The following is a 15,536-nucleotide window of genomic DNA, read 5'->3' on the forward strand; positions in this document are numbered from 1 at the left end:
GTTAAAGATCGAGAGCCGCGCCGATCGGCTATAAATATCCACGCCGACGAGCACCGTCGTTAAAGATCGAGAGCCGCGCCGATCGGCTATAAATATCCGCGCCGACGAGCACTCGAGAGCCGCGCCGATCGGCTATAAATATCCGCGCCGACGAGCACCGTCGGTAAAGATCGAGAGCCGCGCCGATCGGCTATAAACATCCGCGCCGACGAGCACCGTCGTTAAAAATCGAGAGACGAGCCGGCGTCTATAAATGTCCGAGCGAAAGGTCGACGAGCACCGTCGTTAAATCGAGAGCCGCGCCGATCGGCTATAAATATCCGCGCCGTCGAGCTCCGTCAAAGATCGAGTGCCGAACTCGCGACTGTGAACTTGGACGGAACTGAGGACGCCAAATAACGAGCGTTCGCAAGTACTAAATTAATTAGGTCCGATCGGCCATCGGCTTGCCAACACTTCGCATTCACTAGATGCAAGCAGTGTAGCCAAGCGTTAAACGATTTCGAGGAAAACGAGTCTACCGATTAACCTGATCAGTCGTTTGGTAGGAAACATGGGGAGCCCAACTGATTCTACGAATAAGCAGCAACACACTAAAAGGAGACAATGAAGGGCAAACAAATACAAGCAAAGGAACATAAGGAGGTCGAACGGCACGTACAAAAAATGTTGCATCCGCCGAGCGGATGAAATACAGAAAGCACTTGAAAGAACTCGCCTCACTCAGGGTCTTCAAAATTAAAGAAGGCGTCCGAAATATCATCAATCATGGCCGCCAGGTCGGAGGCGGGAATATGCATTCCTTCGAGAAGGTGGCCACCTTTCTTCAAGTATGTCACGGTGACCTTGACCGCTTCGGCGAAAGTAGAAGAGACGTTGCCACCGAATTTTACGCCGAACCTCTCCGAGCGGAGGTATTCTTGGCGCGCTGCTGCTAGGCGGTTCGGCTCTCCCTCCTTATATTTTTTGAGTGCCGCTCGGGAAGCAGTTAAGGTATCTTGGACAGCCTTCAAGTCCACCTCGGCCTTTGTGTGTTCTGCCGAACGGTCCTCTCGCTCGGCGTTCAGCTGGGCCTCCAGATCCTTGGATCGCTGATCTAGCGCACGGACATCTACTTTCATCTTGTCCAAATCGGCTACCGCTCGCTTCTTCCGGGCAGTAGCGCGTTTGGCATCCGCTTCGCGCTTCTTGACTTGGCCCTCTAGCCGAGCCACCTCTGTAGCCAGGTCGGCAGCCTTCTTTTGTTCGTCCTCGAAGGCTTGTTTCTCTCGCTCAGCCGACGGACCCCCCGACACTTGAAGTTTTTCCAGGAGCTCCTCCAGCTCGGCTAGCCGATGGCTAGTGGCGATTTGCTCAGCCCAGCGCTGTAAAGGAAATAATGAAATCAGGAACCAAACAGTAGCATGGCACAGGAAGAAAGATGAATTTACCTGAGTGGCCTGCTGCATGTTGTTGTCGCCGAGCTGCTTGGGCGTCATGAGGGCTACTTGAATCTGCGCGTCCTCAAAAAGTTTGGCGAGCGGACCCGTCAAGGTTATTTCGTGAACGGGGCTCGATGGCCGATCGGCGGACAGTAAATATTCCTCCGATGGGAATCGGAGGGTAGTCTTGATGGTTGGATGACCGGACGGCGCTTCTTCAGTCGCGGCCGCCTGATGCGAGGACTCCCCTATAGTGGAAGTTTCGCCCAACCGACGTAAGCGGCGACGAGTCCGGGGAGGAGAGCCGGAGGGCTGTGCGGTAGGCGAAGCCACAGGGGTCCCGATCTGTGATGGCGTGCGAGCAGGCGAAGTTACGCCGATCGGCGCCTGTGGTTCCCCCTCTTGGGTCGGCGGAAGGCTGGAGTCTCTTCGACGTTTCCGCCGAACCTCCAATGGTGGATCTCCGCCCAGCTCGGCGGGGGCTGAGGAAACAGGATCCGCCTCAACCTCCGTTGAAGCGGATGGGGCAGCTTCTATTTCAGGGGCGGACTGCGCCCCCCCCCTCTCCTGCATCTGCTGGGCGGCTGGGGATGAGACCCCGCTCGGCGAGCTCTTTTTTGGTGGCCGCTTCAATCTCCACGGACTTTAATTTCAAATGAGCGGTAGCCTTGGAGCGCCACATGACTTCAGCTGCAGTAAAAGAAATTAAAATCAATTAGACAAAAAAGACTAAGAGAGTAGAGAATCCTTACTCATGCGGAAGGGGAGATTTGCCCGAACGGGAGACAATCCGAAAATATACAACACCCCCTTGAGAAGCAACTGGTCAATCTTGTATCGCTGACCGGACAACCAGTTCGCCGCATGAAGATAGGCTGGATTGCTTCTGAACTTGCCGAGCTCCGGCTGAGTCGGCACAGCGGTCTGCCATTTGGTTCGGAATGCTGGCCGCTCGGGAAGTCGGATATAGAAGAAAAACTCCTTCCAGTGTTTGTTGGAGGTCGGCATATTATCAAAAAATTTAAAGCCTATTCTACTTTGGAAGATAAAAGTGCCCGGCTCGGATTGTTTGGGGTAGAAGAAGAAGTGGAATATTTTGGGGTCAAGAGGGATACTGTGCAGCTTAAAGAGGACGACCACCCCGCTCAGCAGCCTAAAGGAATTCGGCACAAGTTGGCCGAGCGGGATGCGAAAATAGTTACAAACCTCTAAAATAAAGGGATGTGTAGGAAATCTAAGGCCGCCCTGGAATTGGTCTAGAAAAAAGCAAATGGTGCCGATCGGGGGGTCATAGGGCCGGTCAGTCGGGTCGGCTACAACTATTTCATAGTTATCGGGAATCCCATACGTCCGAACAAGGCGCCGAGCACCCTCCTCATCAAATCGACTCTCCATGGTCAGGTACCAAGGGCCATGAACACCAACAGCGGATTCGGAGGAGCTTGCCATCTCGAAGAAGCAAAAAGATAGCAAGAAATCGAAGGAATGGGAGCAAAAGAGGCAAAACAAGTTGGGAAGACCTTGTAAACGAAGGGAGAAGACTCACTGAGAAGGAAACGGACGGAAAGGATCACCGGTGAGATGGCAGCCGCCGAAAAACAAGAACTGGATCGTCGGAGGTCACGGCAGAGGAAGAAGCAGAAGGCAACGCGCAAGCGAATATGCGGCGAAGGAAGGAGACGGAGGCTTTATACGGCTGAGGTCGGTCGGCCTCCGCCGTCGGATGCAGGTCACGGGAGACAAGGTCATCATCTAACCGTCCATTTCAAAGCAATCGGCGTCCCATCGTACGGATCATCACCGCCACGCAAGAGGAGCCACGTGGCGCTCTGTCACCGGGTGCAATTAAGGCGCCCATACCGCGCATGCTTCGGCTTAATGAAGAGGATTTGCATGATTTTCGAGAAGATTTAGACAAGCAAACACCCATGTTGAGCGACAAGACAACCAAAACGAAGAGCCGAGCGGCTGAATTTGGCAGAAGGGCCGAACGGCCCCAGGGATATTATAAGCTACGGAAAGGCGACGACCGCCCGCTCGGACACATATAGTCCAGTCAGTCGGACTCACTTCCTCCTTCGACTAGACTTGAAGGGAAGGCAAGTGATCCGGCGGTAAGAATGGGGGACCCACTTCCTGAAGGGTCTCAGCTTGAGGACCGATGAAGGGCTGACTAAGCGGTTAATGGCCGCGCCGAGCAGCTGAGTAAGTCCGAGCGGATCTAGAGACAACCCATCCAGGGGCTTGGGTTTCCGACGCCAAGGCCAGGCAGGAGGACCGAAGGGCCGAGCGGGTTGTCCGTTCGGCCAAGATAAGGGCGAGGGTACAAAGGTGGCCGAGCGGCCTATGCTCTCGGCTCGGGATATGGGATATCAGCAGAAGCATGTCTGATGATTAGGCCGTACACAAGATCGCACGATGGAGGATCTTGCCGTCACATCATGGAAAGGTTGATACAGTAGCAGTATGGCCTCATGGACGTCTTCCTGCCAGATCCATATCTGGGCATGGCCCTTCTGACAGACCCATGCCTGGGCATGGTCAAAGGCAGGTGGTTGCTTTGATTGGCGCGCCCAGGCTTCTTCGAGAGGTCTATATAAGGCCTCCATTTCTTCACCGGAGGTATGAAAAGTCTTCATCTGGAGGCCACCTTTTTGTTATTCCTCGCCTGACTTGAGCGTCGGAGGGCCGTCGCCGGGACACCCCTCCCGGCTCGGTTTTGCTGCAGGTTCACCGGAGCACTTGAGGATCCAGCAGGGAGCGCCACGTGCCCAGTGTCCGTTGACTCCTGGTTCGGACAGGATCAAGTATGTTCTTAGAAAGTTTTTTATTTATCCCGTAAGAAGGAATTTATTTTGGGTTCCAAAGTCATGTTTAAATTAAATTAGCTTTTTGAAAGGTAGACCTATGATTTTCAGAAAGAAAATTAAATATTTAATTTCTTAAAGAGGTTTTGTCTAGAAGTGGTTGTTGTTCTAATAACTAAGAAGACCTAATGTCTCGCTATAACCTGGAAGTCAATTACTGAAATGAATGTTTAATTTAATAACTGTTAAGCATTTAATTATTATAAAATTATCTAATGCTTTAGAAAAATTATTTTGTAAAATTTCTGATTAAAATTAATTTGATCTTAATTTTTTCAATTAATTTGATCTTAATTTTTCAGAGAAAGAAGAGTTCAATTTAAAAATATTTTTTAAAATTCGTTGTAAGAATCTAGATTTTTTTAAAATTTATATTTTCTTAAGTTTCTTGATATAAGTTTAAATTTAAATTTAAATTTTAAAAATATTAAATTTTGAATTTTAAAATATCTAATTTGAATTTAGATTTTAAAAATATTAAATTTTGAATTTTAAAATATCTAATTTGAATTTAGATTTTAAAAATATTAAATTTTGAAAGTAGTTAAGATTAAACTTAAATTCTAATTTTAAAAATAAAATTTGAAAGATATTTAGGTCTGAATTAGACTTTGTTTCCCTTAAACTTTATTTTAGTTTTATATCTAATATAATTAAAGGGAGAGAATTAGAGGTGATTTTAGGGGGATGTAGATGTTTTTTTTTTTCTTTTTGCATATTTTTGAAATATAAAATATCTCTATTATTTGTTTGTTTTTTACCCTAACTTAACTTGGGCTGCTCACATCAAAAAGGGGAAGATTGTAAGTACCCCGAGGTAATTTTGATGTGATCAATCAAGTTAAGTTAGGTACTATTGTGGTTTAACCCTTGTGACTAAGTGTGCAGGAACTTAGGAGTACAGCAAGTCGAGCGAAAGACGTAGTTAGTGAGAAGGACAACACGAGAGGGAATCGACAGGCTCAGTGTATCCGACGAACGAGGTGCTGCGGAAGAATATGCATGCAAACGAGAAGAAGGCGTGCGGCATTTCCAAGGGACAAGAAGTCGGAGCGGAAAGTTACTCGAGAAGACCGGAAAATAGGTTCAGCTGAGCCATATTCTGGATGGCTGAAATCACCCAAGCAATTGAAACCGGAGTGGAAGACCCAGACCAATACGAATGGAACTGGAGCGGAAGATCGGGACTGAAAAGTTAACAAAATGTTGACTTTTCTGTCCGTGCACCCAAACCCCCGGGATAGCTTGAGGGCGCCTCAACTCTACAGAGTCGCAGATGACAGTTCAACCCAGTCCGGGCGCCCTGAACGCTTCTGGGCGCCCGGACCAGAAACTTTATCGAAACGTGACGTGATCCGTTGCGATGAGGATAAAATTTTATCCCCCTCCAGGCACTTGGTGTTGGATCGAGAAGCGCTAGAGGGGGGTGAATAACGCTCGTGGCTTTCACGCGTTTCGGATTCGGAAATCGTTCGAGTAAATGCAGCGGAAATAAAAAAAACAACACACGAACACAAGCTATTTACTTGGTTCGGAGCCTAGGGCGACTCCTACTCCAAGGCCCGCGATCGTTGATCGCTTTCTGTGGGCAACAATTATATCGCGCAAATTCAGTTACAAAAGTATTACAGATTAACAGGATTAAATGTTGTACTGACAACTAAATTGAAGATTTGAAGCTCTGGGTCGTCGGACACTTGTAGCAGCACTTCTGGGTCGTATTGTTCGCAGCACACAGGAGAAGATTGTTTTGGAATTCATTGAATTAACCTGTTGCTCGAATACCCCTTTTAAACAGTGCTAGAGGCGCAAAGCCCTTCTGAGGTGCCTCAAAGTAGCTGAGTCAGCCGCGTGGATCAGCACTGAAAGCTTCTTCTCTTATCCTGCTTGAGGCGCCTCCATGGCCACTCCAAGACGCCTCCAAGCCCTGGTCCAAGGCGCCTCAAGATCCGTCTGAGGCGCCTCTAAGCTTGTTGCGCAGCCTGATTCTACCTTACACCCGAGGCGCCTCCAAGCTCCATGGAGGCGCCTCGGACACTATTAATCCAAGGCTGACCTTGCTCATTTATCCCTGCAAAGCATGTTAGTTCACAAGACACACACATACCCTGCAAGACAAAGTTAACACACATAAAATATAGTAAAAGCAGTATTTGACAGTCGTCGGACTGTCCGGGTCTGACTTCGGATCTCCGACCGGAAACGCTAGGTCGACCCGATGCCTACTGTTCCCTCTGCGAGGAACGCGCCCTCACCTACTCCCCTCAGGAGAGATTACCTTATGCCAGCCCGGTCCTCCAGACCGACTGGACTTTCTTCCTAGGGTTACCACCCCTAGGACTTAGGGTTACCGTCCCCTATGATTTTTTCTCCACCTAGGGTTACCACCCCCTAGGACCTAAGGTTGCCGCCCTTTAGAGTTTTTCTCCACAGGTTACCGTCCCCTAGGACCTAAGGTTTCCACCCCTTAGGATTTTCACCTGCCTAACTGCAGTTAGGACTTTCCTGAAATACTTATTCAAGTACGTTAGACAACAATTAATCTTAACTTTGAACCCTTTACCATTATCAAAACTCGGGTTCGATTGTCAGATGCTACTGCACCAACACTTGGAACCCTTCCAGACACCCTGATCGGGACTATAAATATAGCCTTGATCCCAGTAGGTAGAAACAATCACTTATAATCAATTCTTTTATCTGTTCTACTACTATGTAAACTGTCTACGTTGTAGGAGATTTTTCCGTCTGAAAGAGACATTAATGAGCTTTCAATTTTCTTGTATTAACAATCTCTTGATTGCAAACTAATTAATTACTTGTGTAGCTTTATATTTAGTTTACTTCTTAATTTTTTTTTTATGCATGTTTCTATTTTTATGAAGCTTATTGAGAAAGATTTTATTTTTATTGTTCTAGAGGGCTATTTACCCCCGTCCGCCAAGTGACCAACATCTGCTTCTTCTCCGATTTAATCTCTGATCTGATATGATTGTTAAATCTCTCAATTCACAATGCAGACTCTCTTTTCTCTTCTCCCTTTTCTCATCATCTCCTCCTTCCAAAGTAATCAATTAATGATCCCATTAGCTTCATAATCGATGTTTAAGTTTCATTAACTGATCGCTAATCTTCCCGTTAATCGATTGTTGCAGCCGTGTTATCGACGACGTTTACGGTGATCAACAACTGCGGGTACGACGTTTGGCCCGGCGTCCTCGCCAACGCCGGCTCCTCCGCCCTCGACTCCACAGGCTTCGCGCTGGCGCCCGGTGAGTCCCGCGCCCTCTTCGCCCCTCTCCCCTGGTCCGGCCGCCTCTGGGCCCGCACCCTGTGTTCTGCTGACTCCTCCTCCGGCCGGTTCGTCTGCGCCACCGGCGACTGCGGCAGCGGCGCTGTTGCCTGCGGCGGAGCCGGAGCGGTGCCCCCCGCCACCCTCGCCGAGTTCACTCTCGGAGGCGCGGGCACCACCGACTTCTACGACGTCAGCCTCGTCGACGGCTTCAACCTGCCAGTGCTCGTCGCCCCTCTGGGCGGCGCCGGCGCGGGGTGCGCCGCCACCTGGTGCGCGGCGGACGTGAACGCGGTCTGCCCGCCGGAGCTGAGGGTGGCGGCTGCCGGGAGCGCGGCGGTGGCGTGCAAGAGCGCGTGCGGGGCGTTCGGGACGGCGAGGTATTGCTGCAGCGAGGAGTTCGGCAGCCCGGCGGCGTGCGGGCCGACACCGTACTCCGAACTGTTCAAGACCGCATGCCCGAGAGCATACAGCTACGCGTACGACGACGCGTCGTCCACTTTCACTTGCCCCACCGCCGCCGTTCCCGGAGGCGGCTACGCCGTCACCTTCTGCCCCGAAACCACCAGGTATGCCGCCGCCCGGGGCTGCCGATCAATTTGCTATCGCCTTCAAAACTTATCAAAATTCTCACTTTACTACGCAAAAACGGTCAAACATGTTTAATGCTCGATCAAGGAAGAGCACATGATCGAGCATCAAAAGTCACGAAACCAGTTCATCCATTTTTTAATCACATTCTTGCGATGCAGTTTAGAACCCAAAGGCGGCGATCGGAATCCGGAGGCGACCGGGTTGCCGTCGGCGAACGGCACAATGGTGTTCTTCGGATCAGCGAATTCGGCCGCCGGCGACGTTCCCTACCTTCATCAATTTGGGGGAGTATTTGCATTGGTTATTTATTTATTCTTATTTTCCCCATTTATTTATTCCTCAATTCTGTATCCCTTTTTCTAATTTAAAAATAAAAAATGGATATGGACAGGTAAATTTCTATTTCAGATATATTATAATAATGCGATGGTAGATGAATTCTTTTTAATCAGAGATGATGATAAAATATTTAAGCTTGATGCATTATAATATAAATTGTCAAGGGATTATTCCCTCACGATCATACATTACATGAGATTAAATAACAATGAGGCTATAGAGATTGATGCTCTACATGTGAATGTGTTTAAGATGCAATTAATATGAAACTAATAGATTAATCATAAATAGTCAGCCATTAAAAACATATAGGTTGAATTTCCTTAGCACCTTAGTCACTTACACTTTCGATATTGACATCCCTTGTAGGGCAATTACTAGCCGAAGAGACGATCTCCGCTGATACCATCTTCGGTGTCACTCGTGCTAGTTGCACGAAGCATGGGTGTTTCTGATGCTAGCGGTGTCGATCCCCTGACTAACAGATGATCAATTGCACCATCCAACAAAGGCAATCACTCCATTTGCGATAAATTTACAATGAGCAATCAAACTTATACGACAATCCAACGAAAACAGGTTCCCCAAACATTGACATGAATTGGTCATCTAAAGTCACAAAAAGCTTGGCAGGTCATTACAGATCATTTGAAATCCTAGTGAAAACCAAATATCTGTTAATCCGAGATAGCAACCGTATTACAACTGGAAATATTCGGAGTTTCGGTGGAACGACTCTTGGATGTTTTCTGCACACTCGGTTTATCACAAAATGGAGCAATGTCTTTGCTGCTTTCTCTTCTTCTTGTTTTTCTTTGGTGGTTGAAGTACAACCTTGATGGCTTGATCGAATACTGCCTTGACGTTCTAAACCGGAGCATTTTGCACCGTGGCAGAATTCAATCAGAAAAAAGTGGTAGATCGAGTTTAAAGAAGGGAAGTAACTTGAGAAAAAAGCATACTTGTTGGGTCTTCGAACTACATTCAATGTACGCAGCGGCTCCTATTTGCTTCAGCAGTTCCTCCCCCTTAAACATTGTTATTTATAGTAAGCAAGACGCAAATCGCAATATGAAATACAACCGCACCATAAACCGCTAGATTTCACCTGAGCAGTACTAATAGGAAAGGCACCAGGATGATCAATGAAGAATTGTTTATCATCTCGAAGATCTACAAACATCCCGTGCAGTAAAAAGATTGTAGGAGCATTTTCAAACATTAGAAACTAATGAAGATAAACTTGAGAAGATCGATAGGCTTTAAAATGTACTACTGTCAAACAATTTTCGGAAATGCCAAACATAAATTGTATCTATACCAAACATAAGCAAAAAAGATGAACTTGTATCACTCTTAGGAACCACCAGAAAGTTCATAAATTGTACAGCAAATAGAAATGAATCAATATATTTATTTATCTGTACCGACCAATTAAAAAAATAAATACCATGTCATCACGTTCTCCTTGTTAATCCTAAAAATAGTTGAATGTCAATGGTCTAAACAAATATGATGATGGGTTGCTCATCAGGTGAGACACAGCAAACCGGCATCAAAAAAATAGTGATTGGGAGCTAGGTAAGATAAGAAAAGATCAAATAATCAGTTACCTGTAATCTATTAAGATGTGAGGAAAACCATGTCTCAGAAATCAAAATCTAATGAAAAAACATTTCGTTAAAAGCAAAAGTTACATTTTATAGCACTTTGTTACTTCAACTTGATTTGCATAGTTTAGGATACAACTAGTATAAGTCGGTAACATTGTTCAAGGAGAGAAAAGGAAGAGTCATCAAGGTCATAAATCTAAGAGAGTGCCATAAAGCAACTAATAAATCATGAACCACAAACAGATGCGCTAACTGGTAGAAGATTTTCGAGTCGCTAAGCCAAAAACACGACATGCAAACAACGCCACTCTCAAGTAGAATTGATTGAAGTGCAAAGAAAGAGTAACATGTTATGGAATTAATAGTTACCAAGTTTTGTTCCAACAAGAATTATGGGCACACCAGGTGCATAGTGCCTCAGTTCAGGTATCCACTGAAAATCCAAATCAGAAAATTTTGTTGAGTTTAAAGGTCAAGAAATTATAAAATGAATAAATTCATTACTAACCTTTTTAGCAACGTTCTCATAGCTAGCTTTACTAATGAGAGAAAATGCAAGCAAAAAGACATCTGAGCCTCGGTAGCTCAAAGGTCGCAATCTGTTGTAATCCTCCTGCCCTGTTAAATGGAAAAGTCTTATTATACCAACCTTTGAAACGAAGAACTAGAACTAGAAAGCAACAGCAAGCAGAAGAGACAAAGAAAGTTCCAATGTACCTGCAGTATCCCACAACCCTAAGTTAACTGTGCTTCCGTCCACAACTACGTTAGCGCTGAAATTGTCAAACACTGTTGGAACATAGTCCTGTTCATAAGATGAAAAACACAAGTATCTATAAAGTTATTCTTGATACATCTTAATGTCTTCTCGGATATACTTTACATTTATAATTTCATTAATGAGATACAACCAATGCTATACTTAGTGGAATATATATTTAATGAAATTATTGATCAAAGTATTAGCTTTTGCTTCCAAGTAACAAAGAGCAGATGAAATGCTTAATCAGAATATGCTAATGCTCAAATTTCAACCATGGAAAATGCATAACATTAACATTTCCCAAGAAACTGCGTGTTGAGAGGAGACATGCCCTTATTTATCTAGCAGGTATTTCTTCCAACATAGTACCAAACATCTCGTTCCATTTAAACAAGAAATCTCCCGATGTTCCTTCATAATAAACACGATCAAGCAAGGAATCCACATCATAATCTTACAAGCATCCTAGTTAATCAAAATACAACCAGCTTAACCAAAACTGCTTCCTAATGGTGAACAACAGAAAATTTTAAAAAGATCAAAGTTCACAATTCAAGATCGTCACTGTAAATGGGGAACCTAGCAATTAGGAATTTTCAACGAACGGATCTAAGAAAGGATAGTATGGGGAGAGTCCCGAGAAGGGGGGATTTTTCCATGTTTAATCTCGCACACAAGCTATTCAGCCTAACAAGCATAATCTAAACACCAAACAACCAAAAGAAAAATCAGAATTTTCAGCACTCACCGTTGGAAAAGTGTTGCTGGTGTAGGATATAAGCATGCAGGTCTTTCCTACGGCGCCGTCGCCAACCGTGACGCACTTTATGAACTTCGACGCGCTCATCTCTTCGGCGGATCGCCTCCTCACTACTCTTAATCGCCGACCACAACAAAGAACAAGACAGAAAAAACGGAGGGAAAGGGAAAAAGGAGCACTTTTTTACCCCTCCCCACCTCGGCCGCTCCGCTGTTGCTCCAGCTACGCAACCGCTGCATTCACCCCGCAGCCTTCCGCCATTGACAACGAGAAGCAGCAAAAATCCCAACCCTAACGAAGCACGGGTAGGGATCTGCACAAAGGAACCCCCTTTTCTTCGCGGTCTCCTCGTTGTGGAATCGTGAGTCTTCGAGCGGTCAGCCTGTCGGAAGCCACAAACTTAAATTAACCTCCTGGAAAATATTATATTTAGGGGTCAGTCCTTTAAAAATTCACACTAATTCACTGTTTCATCTATTCATTAATTAAAAAAATAAAAAAGAACGAAAATAACAATACATGTTCTTTTTTAATATTTATTTTAAAAAATACGATTGAGCATGAGAAAAGATGGAAATTTTTTAAACTTACTAAAGCAAAAATATAAAGAAATAGGACGTGCAAAGTTAAAATAAAAAATTTATAGTGTAATGGTTTGCATATTTGAAGGACAACTAACATGGGGTCTTTCTTTAATTTGTCAATATACAATAATTATATATATATTTTTATTATCATTATTATTGTTGTTTATTTTCTTTTATATATATATATATACTATCATGACAGCAAGAGTCACCATCATCAGAAGCAACTTTAGCATATAAATTGATTGTTTTCTTTGTCGATAATCCAACTAATTACAGATGGACGACGTCGATTGGCTATCATAGCCCATGCATTAATGGGGTCCAATTACAGATGGGCGATCTCCCCTTTCAAATCACGTCCCGCCGACATGCACGATCGATACCAAACTGTGTTGCGCTCAGCCCGACAAACTGAACCAGGGGCTTGCAGGGGTGAGACCACCACCCTGCTTAGAGTTCGGACAAGGTCATCAAGCTTACCCCACTGTGACGCGTCGAAAACGGAGGCGGCAGGTGGTTGGAGCGGTGAGAACCCCACTGTGAGTTCGTTACATGGCGAGCAAATGGTGATTCTCTGCAACGATTTTGGAGAGCTGAACTCCCCTGTCTCCATTGGTTTGGGTTTTGGGGTTTGTGATTTGGGATTTGAGGTTTAGGATTTAGGGTTTGGGGTTTGAGATTGGGGTTTAGGGTTAGCTCCCGGCGGCGAGCTTACTCCAGTTCCAGTAGTTTTAAATAAACGATCCGCCAACGGCGAAGCGCTGCTGCTCCTCTTTCTCTTTCCTCTGCCGAGCTCCAAGCCTTTTCCATGGCGGTGTCCTGCTCACTTCCCTCCATCAGTCCCTCCCTCCGCTCGTCCGCAAAGATCTCCGCCACCTCTCCTCCCCTCTTCTTCTTCTTATCGAAAATTACTTTTTACTAAGTGATTGAAAATGATTAAATTTATGTCAATAATGTTCAGGTGGAATCATCAGTTGCGGGCAAGACTGCAGTAAACCATCCTTTTACCAGCCACAATGTGTTTTAATAGATACTGACGCTCTAAATACATTGCCTGATAGGGAATTGGCATCTGACATTGGTGAGATTGTAAAGTGTGGGCTCGTTAGGGATGCCAAGTTGTTTGAGTGGCAAGAACAGAACTTGCAATCTCTTTTGGTAGGGTATCATAGTTTATCCTTGCAATGAGCTATTACAAGAAAACCTATGTTTTGTCCGACCCAGTTTTATAGTCTCCGCTTTCTTTTTGTTTGATTTAAAATCGCATAGGTTCTTGTTGCTTGCTAGAATATGGTTGAATGTTCTGTTCCTTACATTAGACACTTGTCAATGTTGCTTTTTGTTGAATCAGTAAAGAAAGCATAGCTCTATTAACGAAAGAAATGATGAAATGCCACTTGAATTCAAGGTCCTAATCTAGTGAAAGAATCTAGATACTGATATTTATTCTCCCTTCCAATGCCAGTGTTAATGTTAAATAATTTAAGATATCCCTTTTGTTGCATTAAGAATGAACTGCCATATTGTAGATCTTCACTGTATCGTAGATGATATATTTTATGATTTTAACATTTTGCCTTGCATTCTCTATGTTCAATGCTTTTTCTAACTTTAGCTTGTATGAGTCTTATATTTTTTTTAAAACTGTTCAGAGATCCATCCACCTGGCATATGCAATCAAGCCATCTTGTGAGAACAAAACTAAGGTTGGCTCCTTGGATGAAAAAGGAAGAGGCATCCGGGCAACCCTGAACTTTGAGCATACGTTTGGACGTATGAGTATTGAGTTTGCACGTTTTATTCTTGTTCTTCTATCTGTTTCTAATATGTTTGAACAACGACCTTCAGCTCGTTATTCACAATTTGATCAGCTGTTTCTAGAAATTTTCCTTAATGGCTATCTCATGCTGTCTTGTGGTAGGCAATTGAAACAGTGGATGATGGGCAATGGCTCCATGGAGAAGCAGTTGCAACTGGATTGGTGAGACGATGCATTCGATCTCATTCACTCTCAAGTTAGTTTTGTTTCTAGATGTTTCAATCAATGAATGGATAATGTTGTATTATTTAAATCAAGTCATAATTAAGATAGAATATATCCGTATTTAATGGATATGCTTTGAATAAATGAAAGGCTAAGGCTAGATCTAGATGCATAATTTTAGGATCGGATTGTTTTTTCTTACTGCTATATAAAGACATATGTATAGCCTATGCTTCGTATGAACTTTTAATGAGAAACCAATAGTACATTAATTCTCTGCTATCTTTCTCTTATTCATCTAAGTGCTATCAGGTGTTTTCTTTGACTCTTTTTTATTTGAGTGTTATCAAAGTGGTATCAGAGCCGGTAACCTTCTAGCTCGTTTTTTTTTGTAGTAAAATATGACAAACAATTTTAATGTTGTTTGGTCTGGTCCCAAATTAGATGGGAAGCTCGATTATAATTATTGGCAGATAATGATGTCTACACATTTAAAAGCTCAAAATCTTTGGAGCTCTATTGATTCAGGTCTTTCAGAAGGAGCCGATGCAAACTCTCAACGTCGAGATCAACTTGCGTTGGGACAAATTCATCAAGGAGTTGATTATTCAATTTTTGGTTTGATTGCAAATGCCAAGACGGCAAAGGAGGCGTGGGACACCTTAAAATTGTCATACAAAGGAGTTGATCGAGCACAAAAATCCAAGTTGCAGTCGCTACGAAGGTTATACGATCGATGCGAGATGTCATCTACAGAAATAGTTGAGCATTATTTTTCACGTCTTACTGATCTTGTCAATAAAATGAGATTATATGGTGATAAAATTGGAGATGATGCTGTTGTTGAGAAGATTCTTCGAACCATACCATTGAAGTATGATCATGTGGTGGCCTCAATTCAAGAATCACATGACATTGAACTGCTGACAATTGCAGAATTAAAAGGTATGATAGAAAGCCATATTGACAGGATCGAAGCAAAGACGGAAACACCAACAAATGAAGAAGCTTTAAAGAGTCAGGTTACTCTTAACACGACTGACTCTAGTCAAAGAGGAGGAGGATTCAATAGAGGTCGAGGAAGAGCAAGAAGAGGATATAGAGGAAGAGGTCGAGGTAACTACTCAAATCAAGGAAGAAGTGGAGATAATGCCATGCAAGAGAGGTTTTCGGCTCACTGCTATAATTGTGGAAAATATGGGCACAAAATTGCAGATTGTAGATACAAGAAATTCAACAATCATGGCAACCAGGCAAACATTGCTGGAAATTATGGTGAGGACTCTAATGAATCTGAGACTTTACTTTTGGCT

General features: G+C 44.2%; 2 protein-coding genes and 1 long non-coding RNA gene across 3 annotated transcripts; 2 read left to right on the forward strand and 1 right to left on the reverse strand.

Moving 5' to 3' along the window:
* Positions 1 to 7,436: 7,436 nt before the first annotated feature.
* On the forward strand, positions 7,437 to 9,002 carry LOC121991578 (thaumatin-like protein 1b; the record flags this gene model as incomplete). Its single annotated transcript, XM_042545566.1, has 3 exons — positions 7,437 to 8,149; positions 8,333 to 8,474; positions 8,895 to 9,002. Coding segments are annotated over 3 exons (963 nt in total), but the record flags the coding sequence as incomplete, so codon positions are not given.
* Positions 9,003 to 9,080: 78 nt separating this feature from the next.
* LOC121989673 (rac-like GTP-binding protein 5) lies at positions 9,081 to 12,054 on the reverse strand. Its single transcript, XM_042543855.1, has 7 exons — positions 11,638 to 12,054; positions 10,844 to 10,931; positions 10,635 to 10,744; positions 10,496 to 10,559; positions 9,622 to 9,686; positions 9,476 to 9,541; positions 9,081 to 9,380 (listed from the first exon to the last, which is right to left on the reverse strand). The coding sequence occupies exons 1-7, from the start codon at positions 11,734 to 11,736 to the stop codon at positions 9,279 to 9,281; spliced, it is 594 nt and encodes a 197-aa protein (XP_042399789.1). The 5' UTR covers positions 11,737 to 12,054; the 3' UTR covers positions 9,081 to 9,278.
* A 569-nt stretch (positions 12,055 to 12,623) lies between these two features.
* LOC121989675 lies at positions 12,624 to 14,397 on the forward strand. The gene is made up of 3 exons (XR_006114296.1): positions 12,624 to 13,397; positions 13,892 to 14,012; positions 14,161 to 14,397. It is a non-coding gene; the product is annotated as an uncharacterized LOC121989675 (long non-coding RNA).
* Positions 14,398 to 15,536: the final 1,139 nt, after the last annotated feature.

Source organism: Zingiber officinale, chromosome 6B (genome assembly GCF_018446385.1).
Source record: "Zingiber officinale cultivar Zhangliang chromosome 6B, Zo_v1.1, whole genome shotgun sequence".
Taxonomy (NCBI): Eukaryota; Viridiplantae; Streptophyta; class Magnoliopsida; order Zingiberales; family Zingiberaceae; genus Zingiber; species Zingiber officinale.

Bases quoted from the DNA above. Each gene is read 5' to 3' on its own strand.
- LOC121989673 (XM_042543855.1), bottom strand. From the start codon at position 11,736: ATGAGCGCGTCGAAGTTCATAAAGTGCGTCACGGTTGGCGACGGCGCC. The intron at 10,932-11,637 runs GTGAGTGCTGAA...TCTTATGAACAG, and splicing joins CCAGCAACACTTTTCCAACG to GACTATGTTCCAACAGTGTT. The intron at 10,560-10,634 runs GTTAGTAATGAA...TTGGATTTTCAG, and splicing joins ATGAGAACGTTGCTAAAAAG to TGGATACCTGAACTGAGGCA.